This window comes from Acartia tonsa, chromosome 11 (genome assembly GCF_053477335.1).
Source record: "Acartia tonsa isolate MP-2025a chromosome 11, ASM5347733v1, whole genome shotgun sequence".
NCBI lineage: Eukaryota > Metazoa > Arthropoda > Copepoda > Calanoida > Acartiidae > Acartia > Acartia tonsa.
The window spans coordinates 28,604,027-28,619,212 of NC_137270.1; the positions used below are offsets into that span (position 1 = coordinate 28,604,027).

General features: G+C 35.0%; 1 protein-coding gene across 1 annotated transcript; it reads left to right on the forward strand.

The window, feature by feature from the left end:
- Positions 1 to 405: 405 nt before the first annotated feature.
- LOC145331565 (uncharacterized) lies at positions 406 to 13,948 on the forward strand. Its single transcript, XM_080176286.1, has 12 exons — positions 406 to 522; positions 944 to 1,022; positions 1,287 to 1,331; positions 1,921 to 1,962; positions 8,180 to 8,212; positions 8,321 to 8,392; positions 8,940 to 8,981; positions 9,226 to 9,268; positions 9,596 to 9,627; positions 10,686 to 10,747; positions 11,898 to 11,965; positions 13,833 to 13,948. Exons 1-12 carry the CDS (start codon positions 497 to 499, stop codon positions 13,892 to 13,894), a joined length of 606 nt encoding a protein of 201 aa, XP_080032412.1. The 5' UTR covers positions 406 to 496; the 3' UTR covers positions 13,895 to 13,948.
- The last annotated feature ends 1,238 nt before the right edge of the window (positions 13,949 to 15,186 follow it).

Below are 15,186 nucleotides of genomic sequence, written 5' to 3' on the forward strand. Positions count from 1 at the left end.
TAGCTTCAAAAATAAAAAAATTACAGCTGTTTGAAATTTTTAAGTAAAAAAAGACCTAAAAACAAAGGTTGTAAAATAAAAGGGTAAAGGAAGCGAAAATTGACTTGGACTTATAACTGAGATAATAAGGGGGGGGGGGCGTTGAACGCCCCCCTCCCTCCCCCGACTTATTAAGGTGCTGCAAGGGGCCCGACTGTAAAGGGTTAATGGATATAGTATTACTTGGATCTTACACCAGATTTTCGTGTTCTATAATAAAGTGAAACTTGCAGCAGATAAAAAACAAGTATCTTTTTACCCCATCCTCTCCTCCTCCTGGAATTGATCAATAAACCAGTTGCATGTTAGCAAACTAAATGGACGACAATTTTTACCGTCATAATATCCACGTATATTCTACATCCATTTGTAAGTTGTTATCAAATGTTTCCGTTGATAGGAAAAAATTATAAAAATGATTGTGATTCAGTTATTAAATGTGTAGATATGAGAAAAAATGAACATTTTATTGTTATTTTACATGTGAGTAGTTAATTATCCGACTTTAAAAGTAGTATATTACGATATATTATTACTTGGATGTTGCACCAGATTTTCATGTTCTCTAATAAAGTGACATTCACAACAGGCTAAAATAGCGATACCCCCATCCACCCCCTTTACTTCATTTACTGTATAAACATACTAACCAATAAATAAGGTTCATATAGGCAACTTAAATTTTCCCCTATCAATATTAAGAGTTTAATAACTGTTTATTATATAACTATTATAGGGAATATTCACCAAAAATCTATCTTAAAATAAAATATCATTTCCCCTATAATTGTCCGGACAGACAACGTGGATCATAGAATAGCTTCGCTACTCAAATTCAAGCAGTACGTGAATAGTGACTCTTTTGATTCCATTATTATTTTACTGACAAAATTTTAATTATAAGTTTAAGTTTACAAACACTGATTGCACATAGCGATGACAAACTTAGGAAAAAAATTGACAAAATCTCAAGAAAAATTCAAGTAAGTTTAATGTGTATTTTAACTAGTGGGTGCGTCCCTGGCATCTAGGGGCTGTGTATTGTATTAGAAAGGATAGGGAAGAAAAAATGACTTAATCCTGATAATAAAATAGCTGAAAACCACCCTTAGACATTGTGAAGCTTCCCTGAGTTGGAAAACAATTAGTTCACTAGTGATTCTCGAACAGTTATTATCATTATCGTTATTAAATTAACAAAATTATTCAATATTGTATGTAAAACAGGCATTATCTTATTTTTGTAGAAAATTGGTGCATTAAAGTTTACTGAATTTGGTTATTTTCGAAAGGTACTATACAATTTTTAGTAACGAACTATTCTATAATTTTAAATATTTGTGTGTATTTCAGTTGAAACATTTTTTAGCAAAACTCGATTTTCTCATCTCCTATTTAAGATAGAGAGTTGAAATTTGTTGTTAAGACTCCAAATACCAATAAGTATTCCTACAAAAGGGAAATTGATTTTTATTTTAAAGATTTATCATTGTATTCTCTCCCTCTTTCTTTTTCTCCCTCTCCTTTTTATGATAACTAAATATCTGCTCTAAAACTCAGTTTATCTGTTTTTTTTATGTCCACTCAGTTTATTTGTGTTTCGTTTCTTATGGTTATTGTAATTCTTCTTTGACTTTTTTCATTTATTAAAAACATTAAAAACTAAAAACTATAATCCTTCTAAATTGGGTTTGAAAACACCTCTTTGCCCCCCCCCCCCTCCCACCACCACCTTTGATGTTCTTGGAATGGGTCAGCGAAATTAAGGAATTAATTTATGACACATTTCTTCTCTTAATATTGACAAAGACATAATTTTACATGATAATACCAAAATGATATTACTTCACTACTTGTGGATATAATTATTGTTTTATTCAGAATACTGAAGTAAAAGAATATATAGAAAAGTTTAAGGATAAGGTAGTGAACTCTTTTAAATATGACTGTTTCCCACTTGTTTCCTAGTCGTGCACATAAACCCCTCCTTCCAATTAAAAAAAATCAGGGTTCGGAAGCCGCAGCCGCAGCCTCAGCCTCAGCCACCATCAGCCGCGCGGCTTACGAGAAGCCTCAAAATCAGCCGCGCGGCTTCCTCAGCCACCCAATAAGCCTCAGCCTTAGTCGCAGCCGCGCGGCTTAAAGAAAACATAAGCCACTGTAAGCCTCAGCCGCATTCAGCCACTGTAAGCCTCAGCCACTGTAAGCCTCAGCCACAAAACTCCAATTCAGCCACATTAAGCCTCAGCCGCACTAAGCCTCATTCAGCCAACGCCCCTCTAAGCCTCAGCCGCAATCTGCCGCGCGGCTTATAGTTGGGGAAGCCTCAGCCACACTCAGCCGCGCGGCTGTTAATAATTTGAAGCCGCAGCCGCACTCAGCCGCGCGGCTTCAAGAAAGCCTCAGCCGCAGCTGCAAAGTTATGATTATGCCGCAGCCGCAGCCGCGCGGCTTGATATTTGTAAGCCGCAGCCTCAGCCGCAGCTTAATTTTTTTAATTCAGCCGCAGCTTTGACACAGCCGCGCGGCTGAGATATTGTAAGCCCCAGCCGCAGCCGCAGGTGCTAAATTAGTACAAGCCTCAGCCGTCAATTCAGCCGCGGGGCTTAATTTTCATTTAATTTTGTCTGTCTGAAGCTTAAGATCTCAGCAACCACTGAACTGACAATGTTGTCCTTCTCAGGAATACTTTTACTAAAGTAACAGGATGTCTATGTGTCTGTGTATCTGTGTTTTAAATTTTTTAAACTAAAATTAAAAATGAGGGGGGAGGCCCCCCCCCCCCTAAAAAAAAAATTCCCCCCCCCAAAAAAAAATTTTTTTTTTACTTTTCTTTAAAAATTTAAAATAAGAAATTGGGTTATTAAATTTGACTCTCTCTCTTCCTCAAGTGCCCCCTAAAGGCCTCTAGGGCGTAGCCGCTAGTTATATATATATTGACATTGGATGGTTTTGAGCTAATTTTGGGGTGGGGGTCAGACATTTCCATCGCCCAAAAATAATTTTTTTAAATGTTATACTTTTAAATTTTTTTATATTCTTTTATAAAAATTTTATCTTAAGTTTTTTTTAAAATTACAACATAGAAACTACCATCTCGAACAACTACAAAAAGTTTGAACCTGTAATATAAGAGCTCCAGTGGCGCAATCAGTTAGCGCACGGTTCTTCTACACTGTTATGCCGGGGTTATAAGTTCGAATTTCACCAGGAGCAATACGTTTTTGAACGTTGATACTTTTGAATATTATTGAATACTATTTATAGGGTAACTGCCCTACTGACGTTTGCCTAATTTTATTGTTTTTAAAAGATACAAATTTTTCAGAATTTACTTAATATTCACTATGAATTTGCATTATCTTAAATTTTTTTTCTTGTACAAGTGGCCTATTTAGCTCAATGGTAGAGCACTCGTCTTGTAAACTAGGGACCGTGAGTTCAAACCTCACAGGGGGCAATCAATTTTTGTGATACTCAAGTTATATTGTAGCTTCTCTATTATTTTTCCGTTTAGGTACGCAATACTTGTTCTATATAATTAAGCTTCTCCTACTTAGATATTTCTTCAATTTTAAATGTATTTAATACTTTGTGGTTGATGAGAGACACTAAAAAAGTTATGCAAAAAAAAAGATTTATACATATTTCATTTTTCATAGTATTTTTAAATTAATGAAAATAATTAAATTAAGATTTGAGGAGGGGGGAGGGTGTGTGTGTGTGTTTATTTTGAACACAAATTATCCTAATATGTTTTCTAACAAAAAAAATTTAAACAGCGATGTATTTTACTTTTTAAAGTTGGTTAAAAAAGGTCTGTAAAATGCAATAAATTGTCCTGTATAATATGCAAAAAAAATCTACATAATCTTTATGTACTCGATAGATTGAAATAGTTAAATGATTATCATATATCATCCGATTTTGTTTATTTTACAAAGATGCTTACTAAAATTGATTTTATTTTCGAAACTGCAATTATTATAAAAAAAATGTTTCTTTATCTTTATCATTATGTTATACAATTTCTGAATTTATAAGCAATACATGAATCGATATATTATTACTTTGATGTTGTCCATATTTTCATGTACTCTGATAAAGAAATAATCTCAGCTGGCTAAAATAACAATAACCCCCATACACCCCCTTTAATCCATCTCTCCCCTCTTATGGGATATATAAATGAACTGGCCAATAAATGAGGTCCATAATTTTATTAACAAATTTTCTTTTTTTTAATATATCCACATATTCTATTATATAAAGTGGTAATGTGAAGCTTCTTATTGATCCAGGGAAAGTTTATAATTTTTTGGGGGAAATGTATAAAGTATGGAGAGTTATTTTGTCTGTAGATTAAGAATTCGATAACTACTGAACTAATGTAAACTTTTTAAATTGCCTTTTCCAAGTTTTTGAATTTTTTAAAAAACTAAAATTAAAACTGGTGGGTGCTCAACCAAACTCCCCCCTATTTTCCCATAAAAAAATAATAAAAGTCACCATTCATCCCCCCAAATTTTTTTTTCTTCTGGGATTCGAACCCGGATGATAGATGGTTCAAAGCTGTTACCGTACCAAAAAGCTATCAGAGCTCCAATATTTCAAAATGAAAATTTGTCTTATTTTTAGATCATTAAGTATTATGATGTCTGTTTGTTTGTCTGTCTATATGTTTGTACTACAGGATCTCGCTAACTACTAAACCGATATGGTGCTCCTATTCAGGGTAGTTTCTTATAGGTACTAGGAAGGTTTACAACTATTTTGGGGGAGGGTACCATCACACTACCAGAAAAAAATTGCCTTAGAAAAAAAATTAAACATCACCCCAAAATTAAAAATGTGATTTACTCGCCCTGGCCCTCCCCACCCAATAAAAATCACCCTACCCCCCAAAAAATTATTTTAATTCAGTTCTTCTTTTTCCAGTACCTATTGTTTAGTATTTTTTGTAATAACTTCATAATTACATTGTCATTAAGATTATGTGACATAACAAGTTAGTCATAAAAATTATACCCATGAATAATTGTAATAAAAAGCACTTTTGTAAAAAAACATTTTTCATAAGAGGTAAGTTTTTATGACAAATACATTTATTGCAAGTGTACATATGATAAGCATTTTAAAGACGATTATTTTTAAGACAAATTTAACCTGCGTACCATGGCTCAACATGTAGCGCATCTGCTTGTCATCATGGAGGTAATAGGTTCGAATCTTGGCCAGACACTGCGCGAAAACTAAAGACGTTAAATGGTTCCTACTGCAGCTATGCCAGGTATGCAACATGTAAAGTTAGAGTAAGATTTCCTTGGCTCTTAAACAGGCGTAATTCATTACCATAGGACTTTCTGGCAGGTAGTTGGTTGCTGGATAGATGTCACTTAAATTGGAAAGAATTGGTTCCCCTTAATTATCCAAGGTTCAACAAGAAGCGCATCTGCTTGTCATCAGGGAGGTAATAGGTTCGAATCTCGGCCAGACACTGTGTTATAACTGAAGACATTAAATGGTTCCTACTGCTGCTATGGCAGGTGTGCAACATGTAAAGTTGGAGTAGGAGGATTTCCTTGGCTCATAAACAGGCGTAACTCATTACCATAAAACTTTCAGGCAGGTAGTTCAATAAAAAAAGTTGGTTGCTGGATAGATGTCACTTAAACTAATACAGAAAAGAAAAGAATTGGTTCCCCAAGGTTCAACAAGTAGCGCATCTGCTTGTCATCAGGGATGTAATAGGTTCGAATCTCGCGCAGACACTGCGTTATAACTGAAGACATTAAATGGTTCCTAGGTGCTAGGTGTGCAACATGAACAGGCGCAAAGGAAAGATATAATTCCCCTTAGTTATCCAGGGTTGTTGGACCTTGAGTTAATGTCATAGAAACCCTCGACCGTGGCTCAACATGTAGCGCATCGGCTCGTCGTCTGGGAGTTGATAGGCTTTGTACTGCATCATAACTAAAGATGTTGAAATAAATTCCTACTGCTAAAAAACTTGTATAAAACTTTGGGTACCAGTATAAAACTTTGGGTATCAGAATAAATTTTTGTCTATTAGTATAAAACTTTGGGTACCAGTATAAAACTTTGGGTACCAGAATAAATTTTTGGCTATTAGTATAAAATTTTGGGTACCAGTATAAAACTTTGGGTACCAGTATAAAACTTTGGGTACCAATATAAAATTTGGGTACCAGTATAAAACTTTGGGTACTTGTATAATACTTAAGGTACCAGTATAAAACTTTGGGTACCAATATTGAAACAAAATTTTAGGTATTAGTATAAAATTTTGGGTACCAGTATTAAACTTTGGGTACCAGTATAAAACTTTGGGTACCAGTATAAAACTTTGGGTACCAGTATAAAATTTGGGTACCAGTATAAAATTTGGGTAACTGTATAAAACTTTGGGTACCAGTATAAAACTTTGGGTACCAGTATAAAACTTTGGGTTCTAGTATAAAACTTTGGGTACCAGTAAAAAACTTTGGGTACCAGCATAAATTTTTAGTACCAGTATAAAACTTTGGGTACCAGTTTAAAACTTTGGGTACCAGTATAAAACTTTGGGTACCAGTATAAAACTTTGGGTTCTAGTATAAAACTTTTGGTACAAGTATAAAACTTTGGGTACCAGAATAAAATTTGAGTACTAGTCTAAAACTTTGGGTACCTGTATAAAAACTTTGGGTACCAGTATAAAACTTTGAGTACTAGTATAAAACTTTGGGTACTAGATTAAAACTTTGGATACCAGAATAAAATTTGAGTACTAGTATATAATTTTGGGTACTAGTATAAAACTTTGGGTACCAGTATAAAACTTTGGGTACCAGTATAAAATTTTGGGTACCAGTATAAAACTTTGGGTACCAGTATAAAACTTTGTGTACCAGTATAAAACTTTGGTTACCAGTAAAATTTGGGTACCAGTATAAAACTTTGGGTTCTAGTCTAAAACTTTGGGTACCATTATAAAACTTTGGGTTCCAGACTAAAACTTTGGGTACCAGTATAAAACTTTGAGTACCAGTATAAAACTTTGGGTACTAGAATAAAAGTTTGGGTACCATTATAAACTTTGGGTACCAGTATAAAACTTTGGGTACCAGTATAAAATTTGGGTACTAATTATGAATCAAACATTTGAAAAAATCCTGCTGTCCTTCCCCCTCTTCCCTCCACTCTTATTCTCACAACCCCTAACCACCCTCAACTCTCCAAAAAAATGTCCTAGAATGCATTTAAAAAATCCAATTTAGCCGAAGCCTCAGCTGCAAAGCTTATTTTATAATCAGCCATAAGATCAGCCGCAAGGCTTAATATTGTATTCAGCCGCAGCCGCATTCAGCTGTGCGGCTGAATTTAATTCAGCCACAGCCTCAGCCGCACGGCTTTCAGTAAGCCGCAGCCTCAGAATCAGCCGCGAGGCTTAATTATGTTATCAGCCACTCTCAGCCTCAGCCTCACTCAGCCGCGCGGCTTAATTTTCCAATCAGCCACTGTAAGCCGCAGCCGCTATGAGCCGCGCGGCTTTCAGTAAGCCGCAGCCTCAGCCACAAATCCTTCAGCCACTGTAAGCCTCAGCCACCCTCAGCCACTGTAAGCCTCAGCCGCTCGAAGCCTCAGCCACAAAATTCCAATTCAGCCACTGTAAGCCTCAGCCACCCCAATTCTTATTAAGCCTCAGCCGCATTCAGCCGCAGCCACTCTCAGCCGCACTAAGCCTCAGCCACTCTCAGCCTCAGCCACTTCCATAACTTTAAGCAGCCGCAGCCGCAGCCGCAAATTAGGATTCAGCCGCAGCCGCAGCCGCGCGGCTGATAGCGCGGCTTCCGAACCCTGAAAAAAATTAAAATGAGAAGGAGTAGCTTTTTATGCATTTGTTTTTTTTACATTAGTTCAGTTTAGGCTGAGTTATATTAGTTACATGGTAGCCGAGAAGACCTAGGCACCGCAGGGTTGATTTCTCCCGCTAGTGTTAGGCGTATAGAAAAAGATCCCCCCCCCCCGCCATTTTTAAAAAATATAAAGGGGTATGGACATTAACAGGAAAAACCAAACATTTTCAATGAACAATTTTTCTAACACTTAATTATTTGTTATTTTTTCCTAATCATAGGGTGGTAATAATGCTATATCCATCAGAATTCAGGTTGGATTAATTTTAATAGCTAATTCTTATACAAGTTTAAAATACGCTTAGTTAGTATGATTTATATTTCTACAACATGTATGTAAAAAACTATATTACTTTTTATAGATAGAGAATTATAGTAGTAAATATTTGTCGGATCCAATTGTCTCCGTGGTATGCTCTGACTATGGAAATAAGGTAAAATATAAATATTTTTATTTGTAAATTTATTATACATATGTCAAAAGTCAAAATAAACACACACACACACACCATCTGTAAAAAAACTCCACCAACCCTGAAACCCATGATAAATCGTATGATTTGGATACTCCACCTCATATTCTAATCCCTGTTTGAAAAAGTACATGTTGAAAGAGCACAGGGTAGCCCCGCAGAGTTAGAACACTACAGGAATAGTCATCGTAGGGTTAGGGCCACCCACATGGGTTAGATTATATTAAATGAGTTTCAGGGTAGCCCTGCAAAAGTTAGATTTCTTTACAATGACATAACACAAATTACGATATAGCCCTCTAATTTATTTCAAAGCAGCTTATACTAGCAATGACATCAACTCGGGGGGAAAATCACGAAACCTATACGTATTTTTCAGCTGTCGTTAGGGGGGCAACACATAGTAAAATTGACGACCTTTGGCCCCCAAATATTATTTTAGATTTATTTCGCTTGTTGGCTATACCTTATACCTGATTACAAAGATTTTGAATTTTACTTGTTTCAGGGAGGACCACATGAACCAAGAACTATTAAGCCTATGTCAAAGGTAAACAGTAGTTGTGCAGGAAATTTAAGATGGAGGGCAATATTTGTGTAGGTTTCCTTCATATCGCATACAACTTCTGAAGATTAAGATTATAAGTTGAATAGTTTTATTAATACAGTTTCTACCATTCAATCATAATTTAACAAGATTAATCAAAGTTTTATGAGCCTACGAATTAGAGAACGTGTTTATGTGAGCACCAGTATAATGATCCCCTTCTGCGTAAATTAATTTTGCATTGCAGGCTGTGTTTGTGTATGATAACAATAACACAGGAACATTTTATGGTGAGAACTTATAAATATTAGACCAAGTAGTAGGATATTTTGAATATTTTAATTAGTAAATACCTTTCCAGTATTGCCTCGAAATCTATCAACGTATGGATTAGAACCGGTTCTAAGCAATACTGAAAAATAATGTTTCGTATCTATCGTATCATATCCAGTTTTCTACGAATGTAAAATTGTACAATCATAATATTAAAACTAGTTTTGTTATCCCGGGCCTTCGGGGCAACAGGGCTAACAAAATTTGTGTTACTCGTAGAATTTTTCAATTTAATATCCGAGGAAAGATGCGAAAAATAACTATTTTTACATTATAAATTTCAGGGTATAGAACCTGTGGTGTTTTATCTTTCCAGGTATTAAATTTAATATTTCAGTTGGACAATGTGCATTTAGTTGATTGTTTCCAATTATGATAAACAAAGATAATTGGCTGAAGAGTTTGGACTCTGCTCTTTTGCAAAAAGAGTGGTTTTTGAGCATATGTTTTTGTTTAATAAGATCTCGTAAACAAATAAACGGACTAACTCACAAGTATTTGATGGTTTGTTAAAATCTAAAATGATTTCACATTTCCTCTCCCCAAACAAACCTTTCCCATAGAAACAAAAGTGTATCCTCTTATATATACACTAACGGATAATGGCGATTTATCGCGGGAGGTTGGTGGTACCCTCCCGTAAAATAGTTATAAACCTTCCCGGTCGATGACAAATTAATGCCACGCTGTATCACGGGATGGGGGCGTGATTTAAATGTGTAGTATACTCCTTTGATTAAACTCAATTTACGGGTTTTTATATAATTGCAACGTAGTTATAAGACTTTTGGTAGCAATAAATTGAGACGTTGGGTATCCCTCTAACTGAACCGATTTTTGATTAGTCAATGGTCTAAATTTGTCTCGGCCAGGATATGATTAAAAGCCTAAATCGGCCAAGGAATAGCCGAGTACAATATTTTTAAACTTAAAAAATTAAAAATAAAGAGCTAAATGATTTATTGCGTCTTTCTCTTTTTATCGACAGACGCACTTGGATATATTATTTTCATAATTAATTATATGTATTTCCCATGTTAACGTCACCTTATGTGTAAATTTGGTGAGCTACATTATTGAGCAGCGTTGTTAAGTTAGGATGGAAGAATTTTGTAATGAAAGCAAAAGTGGGGTAGAGGATAAGGGATGGGGTAAAACGAGTTATCAAAAGACCAAAAAATCTTGCCAGTGGAACAAATTCAACCACCTTCCCAGGACCTATGAGAAGTAACCCTGTAAAGGAGAACCATATCGGTTCAGCAGTTAGCGGGATCCATTTGAACAAACAAACAAACAGACAAGAAAGAAGACATCCTGTTACTTTATTACAGGTAAAAATAAATGCACAATAATAATGATAATGAATATGTTAAGCTGACAGACGGTTTTATTGAACGAGACGGTAGACAAATCCCAGATAATAATTCTGGCTCCAGGTAACAAGGGCGTGCATGTCATTTAAGCCCCATGGGTGGGATGGGGGAGATTGAAAAAAAGTTTTAAAATATTTTACTCGACCCCTGAAATTTGATACATAGTCAAGGGTTAAAACCCTCCTCCCCTCCAACTCACCAACCCATACATGCTAACTATATACAGAAATGTACTTTGATAATGGTTGCAGTTATATTTACATGGAAATTAAAGATTTTTCCCTTGTTTTCAGTTTTGACCCCCCCCCCCCCCCTAGATCCCTCTAGGGGCCCATGGGGGGTGAGGGCTAATGAGGGAAAATTGATTTAAATTTTAGTTTACAAAAATAAAACAAATCAATTTTGGGGAAAAAGTAATTTTTTCTAGGGGAGATTTTTTGAAGGTGGTGGTAGCCTTCCCCAAAATTGTTATAAACCTTCCCAGGACCTATGAGAAGCTTATCTGTAAAGGAGAACCATCGGATCAGCGGTTAGTGAGATCTTTCGCTACAGACAAAAAAAGCTGACTTCTACAGGGTGTCCCTCGGAAACTGTTTTTTTTAAACGCTTATTACTCCCTTAATATTTGAGCTATCTTAGTAAAATAAAAAGTGTTTGGCAGCCAACTACTGACCATTTAATGATAAAGTGATGAAAAATCCGCAAAGTTAACAGAAAAAATCTACAAGGTAATACAAAGATGGTGTTTAAACGGTGGATCACAAAGACTTACTCCAGACATTATAAGAACTGGCATTGTAGTCTAATTAAAAAATCTGGTATATTTCAGGTTCTTGTGTGCATTTGAAGCGAGCTCATGTGAAAAATTAACAAAGAAGATCAATATTATTATATTATGCCTTTTTTTACATGTTGTTTACTTATATTAAACTTCAGATTCTTGAATATTGGGAATTTCTTGTTTGCCGTGTCAAGCCAGTTCTATTGGTGTGCTTAGAAAGTCTGAGCGACCAGCCGTTAGGACCCTAACTAATCCTTATTTATTTTGTGGATTTTTCATCGTTATCCCATAAAATGGTCAGTAGTAAGATGCCAAATACTTTTTATTTTACTAAGATAGCTCAAATATTAAGGGAGTAATAAGCGTTTAAAAAAAAACAGTTTCCGATGGACACCTGTATAATGTATATAATTGGATGATTTTTTTATTTAGAATATTTATTCCTTGGGAAATTCCATGGAGTTGTGGCAGCAGTAGGAACAAGTTTCTAGCTTACTTCAAGGAATTAACATTTATAATAATAGTAGGAACAATTTTCTAGATTACTTCAAGAAATTAACATTTATAATAAACAATAGCATAGTTATTCATCGCATCTTGTCATAGACAGTTATCCGAGGTTATCAAAATTAAAAATTATAAGATTAAAACCAGTTTTAATTAGATATTCGTAGAAAACTGTCTGTAATGCGATGCTAAATATGATTTTTCAGTATGGTTGAGAACCGGTTTTGACCCTGCGAATATTAATTGGTTTCGAAGCTATACTGGAAACAACTTTCTTGGTGCTTTCCCTCAAAGTGCCTGGCGAGCATTGAAACAACCAGTTCCTTTTCTGATGTATGCCTTACCAGTGCGAAGCCAGACATGCTACTCCATACCCAATTTAACCTAACCTAAAGTAGAAAAAAAAACACAATAAACTGCCCCCTCCCCTAATTTTCATTTTCTTCTAATATACGGATAGGGTGGGTGGTTGTCTGTGTTCGACTAGGCAATTTGAAGGAAACTGCCAAGATCTTTATTTATGTAGATTATAATTAGCCGAATCATTACTTTAGTTTCTAATTCTATAATATTAAGGATCACAGAGGAAAACAATAATCTTAAATTTACTGAGTAGCTTCACATCTAGAACTATCTGTCTACTGTAAAGTTGCAATTAAATGCAGGGATCTAAAGGGATAAGACAATGGCCAATGAAGTAATGGACATACCCAATGAGGATACACAAAATTATCTCTTCTGTGCATTACATTTAGTGGTTAAAACGTTTGAACACTCAACGTAATTAACCAACAAATCAAATTTAATAAAAGTCCCGAAGTTTTTAGGCTAACGAATAAGAAAACGTCATCTAAAATCTTTGGGGACTAGTGAAATAAATAGCCCATTGTCCCCTTCCTCCCTGCATCGAATGACAATAAGTATTTCTGAATAATTTCCACAGAAATTTCCAAAGAATATAAATAGTTACGAGATTAGGTAGGAAGAAAGTTTTCATGTTCAGAGAATATTACATATTTAAATTTAGTATAAATAGCTAAATTATTAAACGCCTTTTTAACTGCATTTTTAACTGTTCAAAAAACAAAGCCTTTGGATACTAAAAGTTTCTACAAAAAAAATCTATTAATGATTTTATAATTTCTAAAGTAATCCAGGAATATTAAGTGATAAAACTAGAGAGAGACCTTCTGTAGATGGTTGAAAAGTTCATACACTGTTAGTTTGAAACGACCAATTAAGATTTATTAAAAGTTCTCAAAGTCATCAGTCAATTTATGAGAGTTGTATAACTTTTGGCATTTACAGTCGTATGTTCACTTCTCTCTGAATGATATATATAAATAAATATAAATCAAATCAAAAGAGCAATTTTTTAAACCCTGCAGTATGATTCTACAGGTGTCAGAGTGTATTTTTGATACCCCTTCCAAAAATGAGTTAAAACAGTTTAAATCAAGAATATCTATACAACAGTTTGTTTTAAAACCCATAAAGGATAGGGTTTCATAGCAGTTTATAACTAGTTTGTATAAAAATAGAAATAAATGTGTTGGATTCGGAACAAGGATGATAATATTTTGTCGCCAAAACATTTGATCACATAAATTGACTGACCTAATATATGAAGTATGAAGTAGTAAGTTTTTTTGTGTCTGAAGCTAGGGATCTAGAAAAATGTTGGTCAGAATTGGTTTTGGGGTTGTTTTAGACCTACCAGGGTGCTCCCTTAGAATCTAGGGGCGAAGCAACTAGTTATAAATAATGTGCCAATAAATATATTATAGATTTTAGTCATTCTATGTGAGAACCAAAGTTTTGTAGATCTGAATTGATATGTATAATAAATGTTGGTAATCCAGGATAATGTTAAACTGGACAAAGACGGCTTCTGGAGCAATCCGGACAAGGCACAGTTATAGAGCTAAAAGACCCCCCCCCCAAAAAAAAAAAAAAATACAAAAAAAACATACCTACCTCCTCTCCGTGGAATAAAAATTGATGAACATCCCTAATTATGATAAACAAAATTACCCCTTATGTACATTAAAATTATAAGTGAAATGTTAGAACACTGTCAGTTTGTACCAAGCTATAATTTTTTTCAAAGTACCAAAAGTTCTAAAGCCAAGATGAGGAAACAGGTTTATGAAGTTTAGGGGGGGGGGGCATTACTCTATAACTTGTAAACTCCTGCATAAATAGAACCTGGATATATACACGAGGGAGGGGGGGGGGGTCTGTCATCACTCCATAAATGGTAAACTCCAGCCTAATTAGTACATGGACAGATACACAAGGGGTAGGGGGGGGGGGGTTTCATCACTCTATTACTTGTAAACTCTCGCCTAAAAAGAACCTGTACAGATACAAACGAGGGGGGGGGGAGTCATCACTAAACTCCCGCCTAAATCATACCTGTACAGATACACAAGGTCGTGTCATCACTCCATAACTTGTAAACTCCCGCCTAAATAGAACCTGGACAGATACACAAGGAGAGGGGATGGGGTTCATCACTCCAAAAACAGATACACAAGCGTGTGTGTGGGGTTGAAAATGTTTATCAATCCATTACTTGTAAACTAGACTATAAAAGTTGGAAAGATTTTTAATCAATATAATAGATTTGAAATCTGCATAAAATTTTAAGGATTTTTTATAAAATTAGTTTTTTATATAATTCTTTATTTAAGGGCGCAAATACAAATTAAGTTAAATAATTTTGAGATCTGTGATTGGTGGATTTAAAACTATCTGCGCTCTGATTGGAGAAGCTTAAAAGACGTACATCATTCAACCAATTAGAGCGTAGGTAGTTTCCAATCCAGCTATCCTATTGGTCAAAATTTATTAACTTTAAATAAAGAATTATATAAAAAACGAATTTTATAAAAAATCCTTAAAATTTTATGCAGATTTCAAATCTATTATATTGATTAAAAATCTTTAAAACTTTTATAGTCTATTGTAAACTCCCGCCTAAACAGAACCTGGACAGATACACAAGGGGGAGGGGGGTCAACACAACACTCCATAAATTGTACACTCCCGACTAAATACATAGAACCTAAACAGATGCATAAATAGAACCTGGATATATACACGAGGGTGGGGGGAGGGAGGGGTCATCACTCAATAAATGGTAAACTCCAGCCTAATTAGTACATGGACAGATACACAAGGGGTAGGGGGGGGGGGGGGTTCATCACTC